General features: G+C 44.4%; 1 protein-coding gene across 1 annotated transcript in view; it reads right to left on the bottom strand.

The window, feature by feature from the left end:
- Nucleotides 1-10725: 10725 nt before the first annotated feature.
- The window catches only part of LOC142210852 (G-protein coupled receptor family C group 5 member C-like), a 54383-nt gene continuing 43392 nt past the window's right edge, over nucleotides 10726-21716 (bottom strand). Inside the window, exons 3-4 of the mRNA XM_075280314.1 lie at nucleotides 15798-15862; nucleotides 10726-10836 (exon numbers count right to left, since the gene is read on the bottom strand). Of these exons, the coding sequence (XP_075136415.1) occupies nucleotides 10762-10836; nucleotides 15798-15862 (140 nt within the window). The 3' untranslated portion in view covers nucleotides 10726-10761. The remainder of the gene's footprint in view (nucleotides 10837-15797; nucleotides 15863-21716) is intronic.

Raw genomic sequence — 21716 nt, 5'->3', positions numbered from 1 at the left:
AGGGGTGATATTTACATGGGACTACACGTTGATGGTGACAGTTTGAGTACATGAGACTACATGGTCTGCAGGCAGAAGTGATCTTGTTTGAATGGGACTGTTTATTGGTGGAGAATGTAATAGAAGTGGATTTTACATATAGTAGGTATTTTTGGAGGAAACAAAAGTGAGACTGGGGATGTTTTTTTCCCCTTAAATGGGGCAATTGGCATGAGTCTCATGGGGTTTTTTGCCTTCCCCTGGATCAACACTGTAGGGCAGGGGTGGTCAATTAATTTTCCCATGGGGCCACATGAGAAATTGTAACGGTTCTAGAGGGCCATGCGAGTTGCGGCAAATTTAGCTCCACTCACTTCTCTGACTCCACCCATTCTCAATCATTTTTCCATGTGCCCCACAAAGTAAAATCCTCCTACAGTCACCTTAACATTATACACCCCCACATTATAACGTTTCCCTCCAAATGTCCCACAGTATTAAGTCTCTCTCCTGGTGCCCCAGTATGAACTAGCAGAAACTAGAGGGGACATTAAACTGGTGGCAACTAGAGGCAGACATGTCCCCCTCCAGCTCCCCCCCCCCATGGTTTAATATCCTCCTCCAGCTGCCCCAGTTTAATGTTACCCTCCATCTGCCCCCTAGTTTAATGTCCCCTCTCATGTGCATTAAGTTTAACTGCCCCCCTACATCTGCCCCTAGTCCTCCCTCTTCCTCACACATGCTGTCTCTTCTCTCTTTATCATCCAGCAGCCCCCATAGCCAGCAGCTTGCAGAAAGCACACAGTCCCGTGTGGCTCCGCCCACTAATGAGTCATAGCCTATCCTGGTGATAGGCTGTGATGACATCATCACAGGTCCTTCAAAAACCTTCCACTAGCTATGCGGGCCAGATTGAAGCAGTCAGAGCGCCGAATGTGGCCCGTGAGGATGGCCCTGCTGTAGGGGATTGTAGGGTTATAGTTTGGACTTGATTGACTAATGTCTTTATCCCATACCTCCCAACCGTCCCGATTTCCACGGGACATTCACGATTTCGGTGACGTGTCACGCGGTCCCGGTTGGAGGGAGGTATATCCCGATTTCAACTCAGATCTGCGTCTGGAGGATGCAGATCTGAGTTGAATACATATGCGACTAAAGCAAGGAGCTGTCACAGCTCCTTGCTTTGCCGCTGCACTCCAGCTAGTGGCTGTGTAGACGCAATGTGATGACATCACATTGCACGTACAACTGTGTTATTGACACTGTGGAGAGAGCGGCGGGGCAGCGAGGAAAAGGTGAGTTTAAGTGGTTTTTGTGTGTACACATTGAGGTGGAACATGAAACTGGGGGCAGATGAAGGAGGGGACGGTATGACATTGGGGGTAGAGATGGGGGACATGAATCTGAGGGCAGAGATGGGGGGACATGAATCTGGGGGCAGAGATGGGGGACATGAATCTGGGGGCAGAGATGGGGGACATGAATCTGGGGGCAGAGATGGGGGACATGAATCTGGGGGCAGAGATGGTGGACATGAATCTGGGGGCAGAGATGGGGGACATGAATCTGGGGCAGAGATGGGGGACATGAATCTGGGGCAGAGATGGGGGACATGAATCTGGGGGCAGAGATGGGGGACATGAATCTGGGGGCAGAGATGGGGGACATGAATCTGGGGGTAGAGATGGGGGACATGAATCTGGGAGCAGAGATGGGGGGGACATGAATCTGGGGGCACAGATGGGGGGATATGAATCTGAGGGCACAGATGGGGGGACATGAATCTGGGGGCAGAGATGGTGGACATGAATCTGGGGCAGAGATGGGGGACATGAATCTGGGGGAAGAGATGGGGGACATGAATCTGCGGGCAGAGATGGGGGGACATGAATCTGGGGAAGAGATGGGGGGCATTATTCTGGGGGCAGAGATGAGGGGACATGAATCGGGTCAGAGATGAGGGGACATGAATCTGGGGGCAGAGATGGGGGGGACATGAATCTGGGGGCAGAGATGGGGTGCATGATTCTGGAGGCAGAGATGAAGGGACATGAATCTGGGGACAGAGATGGGGGACATTAATCTGGGGGCAGAGATGGGGGACATGAATCTGGGGGCAGAGATGGGGGACATGAATCTGGGGGCAGAGATGGGGGGCATGATTCTGGAGGCAGAGATGGAGGGACATGGATCTGGGGGCAGAGATGGAGGGACATGAATCTGGGGGCAGAGATGGGGGAAATGAATCTGGGGGCAGAGATGGGGGAAATGAATCTGGGGGCAGAGATGGGGGGGACATGAATCTGGGGGCAGAGATGGGGGACATGAATCTGGGGGCAGAGATGGGGGACATGAATCTGGGGGCAGAGATGGGGGACATGAATCTGGGGGAAGACATGGGGGGCATGAATCTGGGGGCAGAGATGGGGGACATGAATCTGGGGGCAGAGATGGGGGGGACATGAATCTGGGGGCAGAGATGGACATGAATCTGGGGCAGAGATGGTGGACATGAATCTGGGGGCAGAGATGGGGGGCATGAATCTGGGGGCAGAGATGGGGGACATGAATCTGGGGCAGAGGTGGGGGGCATGATTCTGGGGTCAGAGATGAGGAGACATGAATCTGGGGTCAGAGATGAGGGGACATGAATCTGGGGGCAGAGATGGGGGGACATGAATCTGGGGGCAGAGATGGGGGACATGAATCTGGGGCAGAGATGGGGGGCATGAATCTGGGGGCAGAGATGGGGGGCATGAATCTGGGGTCAGAGATGGGGGGACATGAATCTGGGGGCAGAGATGGGGGGCATGATTCTGGAGGCAGAGATGGAGGGACATGAATCTTGGGGCAGAGATGGGACATGAATCTGGGGGCAGAGATGGGGGACATGAATCTGGGGGCAGAGATGGGGGGACATTAATCTGGGGGCAGAGATGGGGGGCATGAATCTGGGGGCAGAGATGGGGGACATGAATCTGGGGGCAGAGATGTGGGGGACATGAATCTGGGGGCAGAGATGGAGCAGACCTGAATCTGGGGGCAGAGATGGGGGCGCATGAATCTGGGGCAGAGATGGGGGGACATGAATCTGCGGGCAGAGATGGGGGGGCATGATTCTGGGGTCAGAGATGAGGAGACATGAATCTGGGGTCAGAGATGAGGGGACATGAATCTGGGGGCAGAGATGGGGGGACATGAATCTGGGGGCAGAGATGGGGGGACATGAATCTGGGGGCAGAGATGGGGGACATGAATCTGGGGCAGAGATGGGGGGCATGAATCTGGGGGCAGAGATGGGGGGCATGAATCTGGGGTCAGAGATGGGGGGACATGAATCTGGGGGCAGAGATGGGGGGCATGATTCTGGAGGCAGAGATGGAGGGACATGAATCTTGGGGCAGAGATGGGACATGAATCTGGGGGCAGAGATGGGGGACATGAATCTGGGGGCAGAGATGGGGGGACATTAATCTGGGGGCAGAGATGGGGGGCATGAATCTGGGGGCAGAGATGGGGGACATGAATCTGGGGGCAGAGATGTGGGGGACATGAATCTGGGGGCAGAGATGGAGCAGACCTGAATCTGGGGGCAGAGATGGGGGCGCATGAATCTGGGGCAGAGATGGGGGGACATGAATCTGCGGGCAGAGATGGGGGGGCATGAATCTGGGGGCAGAGATGGGGGGGACATGAATCTGGGGGCAGAGATGGGGGGACATGAATCTGGGGGCAGAGATGGGGGACATGAATCTGGGGGCAGAGATGGGGGACATGAATCTGGGGGCAGAGATGGGGGACATGAATCTGGGGGAAGACATGGGGGGCATGAATCTGCGGGCAGAGATGGGGACATGAATCTGGGGGCAGAGATGGGGGGACATGAATCTGGGGGCAGAGATGGGGGGCATGATTCTGGGGGCAGAGATGGGGGGCATGATTCTGGAGGCAGAGATGGAGGGACATGAATCTTGGGGCAGAGATGGGGGGACATGAATCTGGGGGCAGAGATGGGGGGACATTAATCTGGGGGCAGAGATGGGGGGCATGAATCTGGGGGCAGAGATGGGGGACATGAATCTGGGGGCAGAGATGTGGGGGACATGAATCTGGGGGCAGAGATGGAGCGGACCTGAATCTGGGGGCAGAGATGGGGGCGCATGAATCTGGGGGCAGAGATGTGGGGGACATGAATCTGCGGGCAGAGATGGGGGGACATGAATCTGGGGCAGAGATGGGGGGACATGAATCTGGGGGCAGAGATGGGGGGACATGAATCTGGGGGCAGAGATGGGGGACATGAATCTGGGGCAAAGATGGGGGGATATGAATCTGGGGGCAGAGATGGGGGGACATGAATCTGGGGGCAGAGATGGGGGACATGAATCTGGGGGCAGAGATGAGGTGACATTAATCTGGGGGCAGAGATGGGGGACATGGATCTGGGGGCAGAGATGGGGGGACATTAATCTGGGGGCAGAGATGTGGGGGACATGAATCTGGGGGCAGAGATGGAGGGGACATGAATCTGGGGGCAGAGATGTGGGGGAAAAATCTGGGGGCAGAGATGGAGGGGACATGAATCGGGGGGCAGAGATGGGGGACATGAAACTGGGGCAGACATGTGGGGGAAGAATCTGGGGGCAGAGATGGGGGGACATGAATCTGGGGGCAGAGATGGGGGACATGAAACTGGGGCAGAGATGTGGGGGAAGAATCTGGGGGTAGAGATGGGGGACATGAAACGGGGCAAAGATGGAGGAGGGACATATAATTCACGGGTGACTGTATGAGGATTGTACTGTGTGGGGGCACATGAAAAATGAATGAGAATGGGCGAAGTCAACATAAAAGTGGGTGGAGCTAAATTTGCTGTGGCACGCTATGCGCACCGCACATTTTGTCCCTCTTTCAGTTCTTCAGAAGTTGGGAGGTATGCTTTATCCAACCTCATCTACTATGTAACTATGTTTACATGGGACTACATGTTGAGGGAGTCTAAAGTATGGGTGGTGATTACATGGACTCTATGTTATAAGGGCCAAATAGAGGAGTGGGATTTACAGGGGGCTAACATTAGTGATGTTAACATGGGACTGCAAGGCTAGCACACTAACGCGTTTGTCTCTATGGCCCCATACACTTCCTTGTGTATTATCAGCAGCCCATGTATGTGGCAGAGAACGTGGGGCGCAGAAGTTAACACGTCGTGGCCATCTTGTGGCCTGGTCTCGCTAGCTGAAGTGAATGGGTCTGTGGAGGTATGGCCGGCACACCAATGTCATACATGTGTTGGATGTGACGTTTTTCAATGTGGGTGTTTTGGAGTAACCTGAAGTTTGTATGTGCCTGCATGTTTGAGGGAGCTGACTGGAGAAGTTGATGTTTTTTACATGGGACAAAATGTTGAAGTGATTGTTCACATGGGACTGTATATAGGATAAACTCTGAAAGGAGTCAAGATAGTTCTTAGAATATTTGCACTGTTCAGTCCCTTAAGAATTTTTCCTGGCACAGGTTTTTTTTTTACTGGGACCCAGTAATTTCATGTTATGCATATGCCTGTTAAGCAGTTACCCAGCTTTTAGTAACTTACACTGGACTCGGCAGGTAAACTGCTTAAAGGGGTTGTCCAGCCTAAAATTTTATCTAATTAGGCCGTGAGAGGTGGAAAAAAAGAAAAGACAACCGTACTCGCCTGTCCCTGGTGCTCCCATGCCTCCATATGTGGTCTGATCCTCCAGCTCCATTGTTGTCTTCCACTTGAAGTACCTGCTGAACGTGACTGCTAAGGCCAATTAGCGGCCTCAAGAAGGGAACAGGGGCTGTCACTACCTATGACGTCCCGGTTCCCTTCTTGAGGCTGCTGATTGACCTTAGCAGTCACGTGTCTCCTAAGGCCAATCAGCGGAAGGGATCAAAGAACCTCACAGCTGAAGAGAAATTCATCAACAAGAAGGCAGCCGACCAGTCCATCCTGTGAGGACTCCAAAGTATCGCGGATAGATGAGTAACTAACTTTTTTTTCCCACCTCCATTAATTTCTTTTTGTAAAGGTCCAAATACCACTTGCGTTAGGTTCACACTAACATTGTGCTCTCCATCATTTGGGTCAGCTGGGGAGCCCGAGCAATGGAAAACTGGTACTACAAGAGCAATACCGCTCATGTGCTGGATTTCAACAATGTCAGCAAAATCCTGTTTGTGTGTAGTATGATCCTTCGGTACTACAGGAGCGTAATGCGCATGCGCGGGATTACGGTGCAGCGCTCAGTGACGGCAACGCTGATGATGATGCTCTTCCACTGGCTAGGGGGGCCAAACCAAGGGCCTGGATAGGATACTTATTGATAATTGGCTGTGTACGGGGAATGAAAGCAACAACCCCCTGCGTTCCGTGAAGCTAATTTGCGTCTCTCTTAAAACAGGTTTTTACAGGTATCCTGGGGGCTCATCAGAATTTGAAAGGTATGGTTGGAATTGTATTCATATCATGTACATACCAGTGGTTTAAAGTGGCTGGGGGAGCTGATAAACTTCCTTTTAAGCTCCCGAGCGGCCGCAATATTTAAACACCTGGCATTCCGTTGCGGCATCCTGCTCCTGATTAGGCCTGAATGAATGGGCCTAAACAAGAGCGTGTCTTGAGCTGCGGCTGACTTGGCCGTGGCAAGAAAGGGCATGTCGCTTCTTTTTTCCGCTAGCTGGCAGAAAAAAAGTGAGCGGCTCCCATTGAAGTTTATTCCTGTGTTCAGGAGTAATTGCTTAACAAACTGTGGGGTGCTTTTAACTCCTTGTGAAAATGAAAACTTTGGCGATAAAGTGACTTCTTGATAACTTTTAGCGGATGGGCTCTCCGTCATTTGGGCCGCCCTGAAGACCTGAACGACATAAAGCCCAGCGCAGGTGTGAGCCTTAGAGAGAATATTATGCAGTGTGAAGACCGCTAAGGGGGCATTAAACTGTTTGATAGCTGCTAACGTTACATTATACTGTGTGGTACACATGAAGGGCACTATCACGGTGTAGGGACTCAAAAAAAAAAGTAGGTGGGGCCAAAGGGGAAATGGGTGGGGTAAGGTGCGTGGCCTGAACCATCTCCTTTGTAAAGTCCTGCTATGGTCCTCTGCAAACAGACTCCTACCAAGTAGGACATTTGTTCTCATACCTGACACCTTAATAAACCTTGTTAACAAGATTGTGACTTCTGGAACATTTTGGAAAACTGGTATCCTTGTTTACTTTCAAGTGTAGAAATGGCTATACCTGAACAGAATTTTAAAATTTTTATTCTTGTGAAAATCTTTGTGAAAAGCTATAGTGTACTCTGCTGTTCTCTAGTCAAAAGTCCATAGTAGTTTTTTGTCATTAGAATTAGATTAATTTCTAGAGATAACATACAATAAATAAAGTGGAGAGATTCTGAGAGGCCGCTATCACTGTGGCATGCTAAGGCTTAGCCATGTATTCTATGGCAATTGACATTCAGTGGAAATATCTGGTAAATTGTAGATTGTGGCCTCCACTAATAAAGCCAGCTAATCAGATGTAGTAGCAGCAGCTGGACCTCCTTCACCATAAGAAGACAACCCTTTTTTTTGCCTGCTGGGTACATACAAGGTGAGGTCACTTGGCTGAAAATGAAGAGGAATTTGAGGCAGACATCTGCATTTTCTTCCCACAGACTGAAACAGCTGCATAAACTGCAGAAAGATCGAGCTGGACTCTTATTCTTTCAGCTTCCTGTTGTAATCTGTGCCTCCAATTGAATATAATGGGAGGTGGAATACAGTCCTATGAAAAAGTTTGGGCACCCCTATTAATCTTAATAATTTTTAGTTCTAAATATTTTGGTGTTTGCAACAGCCATTTCAGTTTGATATATCTAATAACTGATGGACACAGTAATATTTCAGGACTGAAATGAGGTTTATTGTACTAACAGAAAATGTGCAATATGCATTAAACCAAAATTTGACCGGTGCAAAAGTATGGGCACCTCAACAGAAAAGTGACATTAATATTTAGTAGATCCTCCTTTTGCAAAGATAACAGCCTCTAGTCGCTTCCTGTAGCTTTTAATCAGTTCCTGGATGAAGGTATTTTGGATCATTCCTCTTTACAAAACAATTCAAGTTCAGTTAAGTTTGATGGTTGCCTAGCATGGACAGCCCACTTCAAATCATCCCACAGATGTTCAATGATATTCAGGTCTGGGGACTGGGATGGCCATTCCAGAACATTGGAATTGTTCCTCTACATGAATGCCTGAGTCGATTTGGAGCGGTGTTTTGGATCATTGTCTTGCTGAAATATCCATCCCTGGTGTAACTTCAACTTCGTCACTGATTCTTGAACATTATTCTCAAGAATCTGCTGATACTGAGTGGAATCCATGTGACCCTCAACTTTAACAAGATTCCCGGTGCCGGCATTGGCCACACAGCCCAAAGCATGATGGAACCTCCACCAAATTTTACAGTGGGTAGCAAGTGTTTTTCTTGGAATGCTGTTTTTTTTGGACGCCATGCATAAAGCCTTTATGTATGACCAAACAACTCAATCTTTGTTTCATCAGTCCACAGGATGTGCTTGCAGAAACGGCTTCTTTCTCATCACTCTCCCATACAGCTTCTCCTTGTGCAAGGTGTGCTGTATTCTTGACCGATGTACAGTGACAACATCTGCAGCAAGATGATGCTGCAGCTCTTTGGAGGTGGTCTGTGGATTGTCTTTGACTGTTCTCACCATTCTTCTTCTCTGCCTCTCTGATATTTTTCTTGGCCTGCCACTTCTGGGCTTAACAAGAACTGTCCCTGTGGTCTTCCATTTCCTTACTATGTTCCTCACAGTGGAAACTGACAGGTTAAATCTCTGAGACAACTTTTTGTATCCTTCCCCTGAACAACTATGTTGAACAATCTTTGTTTTGAGATAATTTGAGAGTTGTTTTGAGTAGCCCATGATGCCACTCTTCAGAGGAGATTCAAATAGGAGAACAACTTGCAATTGGCCACCTTAAATACCTTTTCTTATGATTGGATACACCTGGCTATGAAGTTCAAAGCTCAGTGAGGTTACAAAACCAATTTTGTGCTTCAGTAAGTCAGTAAAAAGTAGTTAGGAGTATTCAAATCAATAAACTGATAAGGATACCTAAATTCTTCCACCGGTCAAATTTTGGTTTAATGCATATTGCACATTTTCTGTTAGTACAATAAAGCTCATTTCAATCCAGAAATATTACTGTGTCCATCAGTTATTAGATATATCAAACTGAAATGGCTGTTGCAAACACCAAAATATTTAGAACTAAAAATGATTAAGATTAATAGGGGTACCCAAACTTTTTCATAGGACTGTATGTCTGAAAATCAGTGTCAGACTCCACCTTGTGAGCAGCCTTAGGTTATATGCTCAGTTATAAGATGTTGTAGAAATTTCTTTGACTTGGTATATTGTTTTTTTGTTTTTTTCTTCATTTTGATCCCCAACTTAAAGGGGCTCTATCATTGGGAAAAGTCATTTTTAGCTAAGCACATACTTGCATAGCCTTTAGAAAGGCTATTTGACACATACCTTTTGAATGTAAATTGCCTCAGTAGTTTTTGAATAAGTCCATTTATATTCACATGCTAATTAGCCTTCTCCGTGCACCAGAAGTCTCACCGTGCACTCCTCTCTGCTATTCTCTATGTGTATGTACAGTAGAGGCTGCTGTGCTGAAGACTCATCTCTCTGCTCTCATACACTGAGAATAGCAGACAGTGCACAGACACTTCTGGGTGCACACTGGAGGCTAATTAGCATATGAATAAAAAATGGACTCATTCAAAGACTACTGAGGCAATTTATATACAAAAGGTAGGTGTGAAATAGCCTTTCTAAAGTCAATGCAAGTATGTGCTTAGCTAAAAATGACTTTTCCCAATGATAGAGCCCCTTTAATTTTATTCTACCACCCATAAAGGCAATCTCGATAATGTATTAAACTACAAAGTTGTATTTTAGGTACTGTTGTTGGACCTTTTACCCCTCTGAGTTTTTATTCCCTTTGGTGATCTATACTTGGACAGAACACCTGATATATTACGGCTGCATTTAGTGATGCTGAAGAAGGTGGCCCATGAATTCTGCCCACTGTGATTATAACAGTGGAATGTATAATGGGAATTAAATATTGGGTGAACTTCCTATCAAATATCTGTATGGACAAAACATAAAGGTACAAATATCATCACAGTCAATCACAAGATAAGTAATTCAGTAGTCAGCAGAGGCTTTGTAGGGTTTTAACTAAATCGAAAGATGAGTAAAAAGATTAAACCAGATATTAATTATATCATTGAGTCATCAGCATACGATGCAGGTAATTGACTCCATCAGTATCATGAGATTCTTTATTGCCAGTCCATTTAACTCAACACCTCCCTTTTGAATAAGAGTTTAGTGACCAAAACGAACTCGATGTTGGTCTCAGTGCACAGTGAGTAAACATTTGTTCTCGTGAATTGTTAAAGGGTTGGTTAATGAAGGCTCAGGGGGACTGTCTGGCAAGTAGGAAGCTGTAAATCAGACTGAGAATGATTAAACTATAATGCAGTCTATCAAATATTCATAGCACTGAAAAGAATTGATAGAAGAACTTGTGATAAAATTAATTTTATCTTCTTCACTTAGGATCTTGTTCTCATGTTTTGGAGTAGTCTCTTATATTGTATGGGATCATGGAGTGCATTCCTCCTGTCAGTTGCTCTTTTCTGCTGATGTGTCCTGAGTTCACAGATGGTAACGCCAAGGTTCCATTGAAATCCGTGGTAAATGTACTTGTATTGGGTTTACAGTTTCCATTTCCTGAAGAGGAAATTTAGAAAAAAAAATTAGTACATATAAAAGAGTGATGGCTTTCCATAGATCAGCAGTCTACAGGTGTAGCTCAATAAATTAGAGTATCTTTGAAAAGTTATTTTAGTTTATTAGTTCAATCCAAAAAGCAGAATTCATAATTTATAGATTTATTACTGTCACGGGATGGTTAGAGTCTATACTATAGGCCATGTGTAATATATATTTGGTGTGGAATGTATTCTCTAACCTGTTGGATACATCAATGTGTAGTTGGCTGATTAGGGTCTAGTGTGTTAGCACATTGTATGCAAATACCTCTAACTAGCAAGGACCAGTGAGGACAATGGGTGGAGATAATCTCATTGGTGTCTCCAAGAAGATGTTGGACCGTGCATTGTCCAAAGGAGACAGGGAGTCTGCTCTCCTTGGCATAGGTGAGGGGGGAAGGATCTGTGACTCAGCCCTTCCCACCCACAGATATAGGAAGTAACAGTCTTAGTATATAGTATGTAGCTAGCAGTTAGTATGTGTTAGCCGGCCTGTGCACAGCTCTGCAGAGAGCCAGGATTTAGTTACAGGACCAAGGAACCAAAGCTATCATTGGATTGTGACTTCCGTGGACTTATTGTTATTACGGTAGATGTGACCGCCGCCGGCTACTAACTTTGTGGATTACAATAAATTGCTGTTGTCTCCCGACCTCTTGCGTCCCTGTTGATTCAAGATATCCTCCGGAGGAAGGACGTATACCTTTGCTCCGTGACAACTGGTTGGCAGCGGTGGGATCAACAGAGGACAGCGAGATGGACTACAACAGCCCAGCGATTAATGGAGCTACAACCTCAGAATACAGGAACTGGACTATGGCAAGTCTACAAGTAAGGGCCCAGGAACTAAACCTGAGTTACCAGGGAAGAACGAAAGATCAACTGATCGAGGCACTGGAGGAGATGACCCTGCAAAGCGACCATGAGGAGGGTTGCCCCAGGAGACAGTAGAGATACGGGAGCGGCAGGTACAGACCCAAAAGAGCAGATGGGTTGTTTTCTATGAGGAGGAATTGGCAGTGCTGGGGCTAGAAGCAACTGCAGAGCAAAGGAGTAGAGCGTTACAGAGGGCTCAGGAAAAGGAGAAGGAGAAACAGAGAATGGCGCATGAAAAGGAAAGAATGGCGCATGAAATGCGAATGGCTGAGATAACTAAGGGGAATTATAATCAAACGCCGACCCCTAGCCCAACAGTGAGAGAACCACAATATGTGTCCCATAAACACTTCAAGACCTTTGATGAAGCGGCTGGGGATGTTGATGGATATTTTCAGGACTTCGAACACCAGTGCCACCTGATGGAAGTCCCAGAGAAGGATTGGGTCCGGTATCTGGTGGGACACCTACGAGATGGGGCTGCGGAAGCTCTCAGAGCCATGGACCCTAGTGATCAGCGGGACTATGAGGCCATTAAAAGAGCGGTGCAGAAGTATTATGCAGTCACTCCAGAGACCTATCGAGTTCAGTTCCGCTCTTTGCCTTACAATGGGGGAAGCTCCTTCCACATGTTCGCCCACAAGTTGAAGCAAGCATGCAAGCGCTGGCTAGAAGGAGAGGAGGCTGTCACAGTCGATAAGATCCTCCAAGTCATACTTAAGGAACAGTTCTTTTCCCAGTGCCCTGCTGAGATCCGTGAGTGGGTGCTGGAACGGAACCCAGCCACAGTGGAGCAAGCTGCTTCTCTTGCAGATGAGGGCCTGACCATCAAGCTGCAGTGGAAGAGGTTGTTTGCAGAGGAACGGAAAACTACCACAGTCCGCCAGACACCCTTCAGCCAGCCACCCACCTTTCGTGCCCGGCCTCAGGATTACAATTCCCCCTCTACCCCAGTCCATCGGCCTCCAGCTATGAACAACCCTGTCCCTAGACAACGACCTACTGGAAGAATGCTAGAGCGCAGATGTTTTGGGTGTGGGCGGCCTGGACATTTGCAAGCTAGTTGCCCTGCTAACATGGGGGCACGGGCCACCGTGGCATCCCGGCCTATTCACTACCTGGGAACCACCCCTAGGACAGAAAGTTTGGCCCCATTTCCAGATGACTCCATGAATGACCCATCTGTTCCACCTCCAGGGGTCTATGGGATTCAGCCCTCTGCCACACATCCTGCAAACCTTCGGCAGAAGCACTTGCAGGAGGTCCTACTGGATGGCCGAACAGTTGTTGGATTCCGGGACTCGGGAGCTTTCCTAACGGTAGCGGACCCCCGAGTTGTGCGACCCGAGGCCCTAGAGGAGGGCCCTGGCATTTCTATCGAGTTGGCAGGGGGTACTCGGAGACGTATTCCTAAAGCTACCGTGGAACTCGACTATGGTTATGGACCAAAACGATGCACAATTGGTGTGATAAGCGGGCTGCCGGCCGATGTTCTGTTAGGCAACGATGTTGGAAATCTACAGTGCCACTTTGTGGGAGCAGTGACCCGAAGCCAAGCTCAGAGAGAAGCCAACATGGATCGACCGGATTTTCTGCCAGATGCCAGCCCTTCAACTCTACAACTTTACCATTCAGTACCGCCGAGGGAGCCAACACCAGAACGCAGATGGGTTATCCCGGCAGGAGGACATATGAGCTATAGATACTGATGTGCACTCCACAATTTACCTGTGTAGGCCAATTGTGTCATGCACATGTTTTGAGAGGGGGAGGGGTTGTCACGGGATGGTTAGAGTCTATACTATAGGCCATGTGTAATATATATTTGGTGTGGAATGTATTCTCTAACCTGTTGGATACATCAATGTGTAGTTGGCTGATTAGGGTCTAGTGTGTTAGCACATTGTATGCAAATACCTCTAACTAGCAAGGACCAGTGAGGACAATGGGTGGAGATAATCTCATTGGTGTCTCCAAGAAGATGTTGGACCGTGCATTGTCCAAAGGAGACAGGGAGTCTGCTCTCCTTGGCATAGGTGAGGGGGGGGAAGGATCTGTGACTCAAAAACATGATGGAAGCTTTCTGTTGTCATGTTTTCTACTTTCCTGACAGAAGAAACAATCCTGCATGCAGGCATTTTTTTTCCCATTACAAGTAAAGATCCATGACAAATGAAAGCTTCCATCATGTTTATATTAGCGTAAATGGGAAATGGACACAGATGGAGGGGACTCCATTTGTGTTCAACACATTGTCCCTGTTTTTTTACGGATGGAAGGCATACTATTAAACAACAAACCAATGTTGTGCCTGCCTGTTGAGAGATGATTTGTACATTTACAAAGTACAATAATTGGGAACGAGTGTTCCTAGGAATACTTGTTTTTGATAAATGGACTCATAATTTTTCTGTTGTAAGGGACCTAAAGCCATTGGTGCCACCAAATGGTGCTACAGAACAAGAGTCACGATATATGAATCAAAAAACATACCTCTGTATAAAATCACAGGTACACAGAAGTATAGTATGGACCCTGGGGTTACTATGGTTGTCATATTACATACCTGTCAAACATGGATCTGTAATATGAGCATGGCCACAGGGCCTTATTGACAGATATATTTGTATGTACATTAAGAAATTGCTATTCACCTTTAGCCCTTTAAATTTGGGTTAATTTCGTATTAGTTTTGAGGAGGTTTCTCCATAATGGTGAGGAAGATAGCAAATAATAACAGTGTCTTTGGTTACTGCGTAAGGATACATTCAGATGTAACTGTAATAGTCCCGATGAAATTATCCGAGACTAAACCTGTAAAAACAGGCCCAATTTATAGCAATTACTGTCAAGCCACATTGTGATTGTGATGTGGCACTCTAATGCCTCATGTAAATGTATTGTCAGAATAATTGTATTAATATCTGGAACTGCTCTTTGGGTTCACAGGTTGTGGACGCACAGTCCTGAGCTGTACAATGGCTACAGTAAAACTTTAAAAATGTATGAATTGCAGCAATTTTCAGATGACTGCGACCAGATACGCTGTCATCTTTAATGGCCATGCAATGAACTACTGTATAAGAAATCTGTCAGCAGCGGCAAAGTATAAAAATGAAAATGATTGCAAATGTATTCACTTGAAAACTATGCTGATCTCCATGACAGGGTGCTTTCTATCTACATTCTAGGGGCACCTCAGGTGGAGTGCATATGAAACTTGTAAACCCAACTTTAAAAAGGCACAGTATACAGAATTTTGTCTCTTCGGTTGACAATGAGCTTCTGTTTAGTATAATGTTATTGAATACCTTGCTAACAGCTAAATTGTGAAGTTAGGGTCTGTTCACACAGTTTTTTGCAGGCAGATTTTGACACGGAATCCACCTCAAAATTCGCCTGCAAAAACGCCTCCCATTGATTTCAATGGGAAGTACTCATAGTTTTTTTCCGTGGTTGATTCAGCCGTGGCATCCACAGCTCAAGACTCCCTCCATATTATGCCCATTCATCTGGGCCTAATCAGGAGCGGGATGCTGATGCACTGCATTGGAATCCCGTCGCGGCTAGTCGCACGAGAAAGCCACATGGTGGAATAGGTTTCCACCGTGTGAATTAACCCTAACATTCACACCTCCAGAGCTCTGTCTTCCTCTTTACACAGTGTTTCTGGTATGAACATGAGCTCAAATTATCATTGCAGATTTATGGGAGTCTCTAATAAAGCTACATTTGTGAGTTTGACCCTCTGTTTATACAGGAAATAGTCAGTGTTCTGGAGCATAGCACATAACTTCATAATAAAGCTGTCAGTAAGTTATTCAATAGTATTACATTACATATAACTTCATTTTTAAAGGGAAAGAGCATTGTTTTTCCCAGGAGTACTCCTTTAATATTATAGTTAAACCTGCCAGCAGGTGGCTATGTCATATTACTTGTATGTAAAACACTTACATTTGGATGTTACATATCACCATTTTTAGAAATTGAAACAGCAATTAAAGATAAAGTTTTATAGCTTTATTCCAAATTGAAACTTACCCCTGGGTGTAAAGGTAGAGTAGGATATAATCCGGTATAGTTACTGTATGGAGAAACTGGTTTGCCTATTTAAGAAAAAAAAAAAAAATAACTGTAATAATATACTGAAAGATGACATTTAGTCGAGAAACAGGCTGTATGTACCACAAATATCCATGTAAACCAATATAGCCATGCCAGAATTATGGGAAAGTTATTTTAATGATTCTAATAAAGGAAGGAGACAGAGATCAGAGACTTCCTTTTAGGCCTAATATTTTTGGGGATATGTATTTTACAACCAGTTTACAACCAAATGATCATTCCACATAACTGACTCTACCGTAACAAAAAATTCTCTCAATTAATAATTGTCACCAGGCTGACATTTTCCCTTTCATATTTTTGAAATAATAACTGTTGTACCAGGGTGCAATTCCACATTCATGTCTTTAATTGCAGTTTTTGAAAACAAATCCAGATGTGGTTCATAAAAGGATCGAAAGTACATAAGACCGATGTTACCGTACTCATTCTCTTTGCTTCAATACACTCCTGGCTATGACTTTAAAACTGCAAGCAATGGCATCTTAGATGAAGAGGTCTGGTTACAACACCCTAACAGTCTATTTTTGGCCAAGAAGGCAATTGCTCTGTTGTGGATGGCCCCACACTCTTCTTCTCTATCCATGTGGAGGAAAATGTTTAATGCCATCCTTCCATTTAACCAAATTGTATAAAAAAAAAATAAAAAAAAAATCAATTTCCTGATTAAAAATTGCTTACTGTTTAAAATAAACATAGAAAAAAATAAAGGTACACATAATTAGTATTACGTGGCGTTCACAGTAGGCCTGCTGTCAGCCTGTGGCTTTCCATCCTAATCTTCAGAGAAACTGCATAGGGGACGGCTTGCCGGCAGTCAGCTTTAGGGTCCATTCGCATGGCACTTTATTTGGCGCTGAATTTTCAGCACTGAAAAAAAAGCCTCCCATTGTCTTCAAAGGGTCCATTTACAGCGGACTTTTTTTTCCACTAACGAAATTTTCTGCTAGCGGAAAAAAAAAGTTAGCAGAACCCATTGAAATCAATGGGAGGCTTTTTTTTTCAGTGTGGAAAATTCCACACCAAATTCCTCACCATTTTCCTCCATGTGAATGGACCCTTAAAACCCATTAATTTGAATGTTTTTTTTTTGTTTTTTTTAAAGCAAACCACTGGTGTCCATATGCATTCTCTTTGCCTGGAAACAGTTTTTTTTAGACGGACACAAACTTATGGATGTCCGACCCCCTGCTGCCATTAATAAATACTACTAAATATTGCTTACAAGGTCATCTTGGGGTTTTTGAACAAATTGGCTGTGTAGTCCATATATATATATATATATATATATATATATATATATATATATATATATATATACACAGTTAGGGCCAGAAATATTTGGACAGTGACACAATTTTCACGAGTTGGGCTCTGCATGCCACCACATTGGTTTTGAAATGAAACCTCTACAACAGAATTTAAGTGCAGATTGTAACGTTTAATTTGAAGGGTCGAACAAAAATATCTGATAGAAAATGTAGGAATTGTACACATTTCTTTACAAACACTCCACATTTTAGGAGCTCAAAAGTAATTGGACAAATAAACATAACCCAAACAAAATATTTTTATTTTCAATATTTTGTTGCGAATCCTTTGGAAGCAATCACTGCCTTAAGTCTGGAACCCATGGACATCACCAAACGCTGGGTTTCCTCCTTCTTAATGCTTTGCCAGGCCTTTACAGCCGCAGCCTTCAGGTCTTGCTTGTTTGTGGGTCTTTCCACCTTAAGTCTGGATTTGAGCAAGTGAAATACATGCTCAATTGGGTTAAGATCTGGTGATTGACTTGGCCATTGCAGAATGTTCCACTTTTTTGCACTCATGAACTCCTGGGTAGCTTTGGCTGTATGCTTGGGGTCATTGTCCATCTGTACTATGAAGCGCCGTCCAATCAACGTGGCAGCATTTAGCTGAATCTGGGCTGAAAGTATATCCCGGTACACTTCAGAATTCATCCGGCTACTCTTGTCTGCTGTTATGTCATCAATAAACACAAGTGACACAGTGCCATTGAAAGCCATGCATGCCCATGCCATCACGTTGCCTCCACCATGTTTTACAGAGGATGTGGTGTGCCTTGGATCATGTGCCGTTCCCTTTCTTCTCCAAACTTTTTTCTTCCCATCATTCTGGTACAGGTTGATCTTTGTCTCATCTGTCCATAGAATACTTTTCCAGAACTGAGATGGCTTCTTGAGGTGTTTTTCAGCAAATTTAACTCTGGCCTGTCTATTTTTGGAATTGATGAATGGTTTGCATCTAGATGTGAACCCTTTGTATTTACTTTCATGGAGTCTTCTCTTTACTGTTGACTTAGAGACAGATACACCTACTTCACTGAGAGTGTTCTGGACTTCAGTTGATGTTGTGAACGGGTTCTTCTTGACCAAAGAAAGTATGCGGCGATCACCCACCACTGTTGTCATCCGTGGACGCCCAGGCCTTTTTGAGTTCCCAAGCTCACGAGTCAATTCCTTTTTTCTTAGAATGTACCCGACTGTTGATTTTGCTACTCCAAGCATGTCTGCTATCTCTCTGATGGATTTTTTCTTTTTTTTCAGCCTCAGGATGTTCTGCTTCACCTCAATTGAGAGTTCCTTTGACCGCATGTTGTCTGGTCACAGCAACAGCTTCCAAATGCAAAACCACACACCTGGAATCAACCCCAGACCTTTTAACTACTTCATTGATTACAGGTTTACGATGAAGACGCCTTCAGAGTTAATTGCAGCCCTTAGAGTCCATTGTCCAATTACTTTTGGTCCCTTGAAAAAGAGGAGGCTATGCATTACAGAGCTATGATTCCTAAACCCTTTCTCTGATTTGGATGTGGAAACTCTCATATTGCAGCTGGGAGTGTGCACTTTCAGCCCATATTATATATATAATTGTATTTCTGAACATGTTTTAGTAAACAGCTAAAATAACAAAACTTGTGTCACTGTCCAAATATTTCTGGCCCTAACTGTATATATATATATATATATATATATATATATATATATATATATATATATATATTAGGCGTGATTAAAGCTTATGCATACACAATTCTGCAGCCATAACCTCTCTCCTCTGGATCCTCCATTCTTATTTTTCCTCTTTCATTAGAATCTATAACATCTTGGTGCAACATTTAAAGGGGTTGTCCCATCACAAGGATCCTATCTATACTGCTTGTTAATGTGGATGTAAGACTTTTCCTAAATACACTGCTTCAGCAAAACTGCTTTGTTTATCCACTATCTTACTTTATTCAATTCTTTGTGGCCACAGCCCTGACTTAGCTGGTCATGAGTCAAGTGATGTATCTGCTGCTCTCAGGGGGGAGGAGGAGGGGCTAAGTGCAGGGAGCGAGCCTGTGTATCTAGCTATTCCTGTGTCTACACCACATGACCTAGCTTCCTGCACTCAGATAGAGGAGAGGAGCTGCTTTCATTTCTTCTGTTCTCCCAGTTATCAGGCTAGCTAATTCAATTGTGTTCATTATGGTAGAGACAGGCAGTCTCTGTATGTAACACAGAATGGAGTTGCTGCTGCCTGTACTTCATAGTCCAATATGGGTGGGCGGAGCTACACACGAATTTGGGGGCGGAGCTAAATGGCAGGTTGCATATCAAACCCCGCCCACCAAATGATGCAAGAAACCAGGAAGAAAGAAGATTTTACAGCAGTGAAGACTGCTGAGTATGCGACGTGGGAATACCCCTTTAAGGCAGACCATCGCATCTAGTCTTATAGTTATTTCTGTTTCATTGTTCCGTCCTGTTTCTAACACTTTGTTATTTAATAAAAGGTATATTTTAATTCTTTATCCAGCCAGATCTATCAAATAATCCCTTTTGTTTATAAGATATATAATAGTGCCTAGTTAGAGGGTCACTTTTCCTCATTTGTATCTTAAGTGTATATGATCTGAAATTCCATTACCCAGAAGTAATAAAATTTAATCAATGAGTTTTATGTAACCCAAGATTGGACCATTGAAAAAAAATGTGATTCATCCCACAATAAACAAGCCCTTATATGGCTAGATTTACAGAAATATAAAAATTATGACTTTTAAAAAGTAACAATGAATAACAAAAATTAATTGATTGAACATAAAGGCCTAAAATAATCTGATCATTAAGAGCTTAAGGAAAAAAAAATAGAATTTTACTGTGTTGCTTTATAAATTCTGTATTATTACATCCTAGATATTTTTTAGACTTTAATTGAACAGTGGAAATATTTGGTGTAGCCTGTAAATTAATGGTATTATTATATGAAAACTTGCAATTAGTAAATTGCAGAATACATTAGGAACATAGAATATGTTATTAATACGTTTAACATAATTGCTGCTTTATTAGCAGATGTAAATAGTAATTTACAAGAGGAAATCATGTGAATCCTTCAGAGCAGATACAGTGATTAATTTGTGTGCTAGAATGCCTATGTATTAGGAAGCCATATAGAAGAAATAAAGCTGGCTATACACATAAGATAGCTGTCTGTCCTGTGTCCTACATATTTATTAAATTGTAGAGATGGGTGCAAGCCAGCAGAAAATAGTATTTAACATATCGAAAACATCACCATAAATCTAATGTGTATTGGTAGCTTAAAGGGGTTTTCCCATCTCAGTGTATCAGCAGTTTGCCCGTTGTCTCTTCTCACTTGCTGTATTTCTCCCCCTCCTTGCTGAATGGGACACTGAAGTATCACAATACTTATACAGATCATATGATATGCAGTTGCTTGTACAGAATGAACTCTGTTATCTGTGTGTTTACATAGAGAGATAACAGACAGAACTTTATCAGCAAACTGCAATTAGCAGAACTGATTGTCCTGCCAGAGCAGTGCTTGAGTAATGTCACTTGTCCTATTACACAGGTCCGTCGTTATAGCAATGCTGTATAAACAATGTAAGGAATAAGTTCACATAGCAGGAAAAAAAGCAGCATTTCTAAAGCAATATATTTAGGAAAAGTCTTCAACTTACATAAGCTACCAGTATACAGTCCTATGAAAAAGTTTGGGCACCCCTATTAATCTTAATCATTACATCCTCCTTTTGCAAAGATAACAGCCTCTAGTTGCTTCCTGTAGCTTTTAATCAGTTCCTGGATCCTGGATGAAGGTATTTTGGACCATTTCTTTCTACAAAACAATTCAAGTTCAGTTAAGTTTGATGGTCGCCGAACATGGACAGCCCGCTCTCAAATGATCTGAAAACAAAGATTGTTCAACATAGTTGTTCAGGGGAAGGATACAAAACGTTGTCTCAGAGATTTAACCTGTCAGTTTCCACTGTGAGGAACATAGTAAGGAAATGGAAGACCACAGGGACAGTTCTTGTTAAGCCCAGAAGTGGCAGGCCAAGAAAAATATCAGAAAGGCAGAGAAGAAGAATGGTGAGAACAGTCAAGGAACAAATAGAGTTGCCTGAGGTATGAAAAAGCACATTTGGACAAGGCAGCTTCATTTTGGAAACAAAAATTGAGTTGTTTGGTTATAAAAAAAAGGCGTTATGCATGGCGTCCAAAAAGAAACAGCATTCCAAGAAAAACACATGCTACCCACTGTAAAATTTGGTGGAGGTTCCATCATGCTTTGGGGCTGTGTGGCCAATGCCGGCATCGGGAATCTTGTTAAAGTTGAAAGTCGCATGGATTCCACTCAGTATCAGCAGATTCTTGAGAATAATGTTCAAGAATCAGTGACGAAGTTGAAGTTACGCCGGGGATGGATATTTCAGCAAGACAATGATCCAAAACACCGCTCCAAATCCTCAGGCATTCATGCAGAGGAACAATTACAATGTTCTGGAATGGCCATCCC

Source organism: Leptodactylus fuscus, chromosome 6 (genome assembly GCF_031893055.1).
Source record: "Leptodactylus fuscus isolate aLepFus1 chromosome 6, aLepFus1.hap2, whole genome shotgun sequence".
Classification (NCBI taxonomy): Eukaryota; Metazoa; Chordata; class Amphibia; order Anura; family Leptodactylidae; genus Leptodactylus; species Leptodactylus fuscus.
The sequence above is the reverse complement of the archived record's forward strand: the minus strand, read 5'-3'. Positions and strand labels throughout refer to the sequence as shown.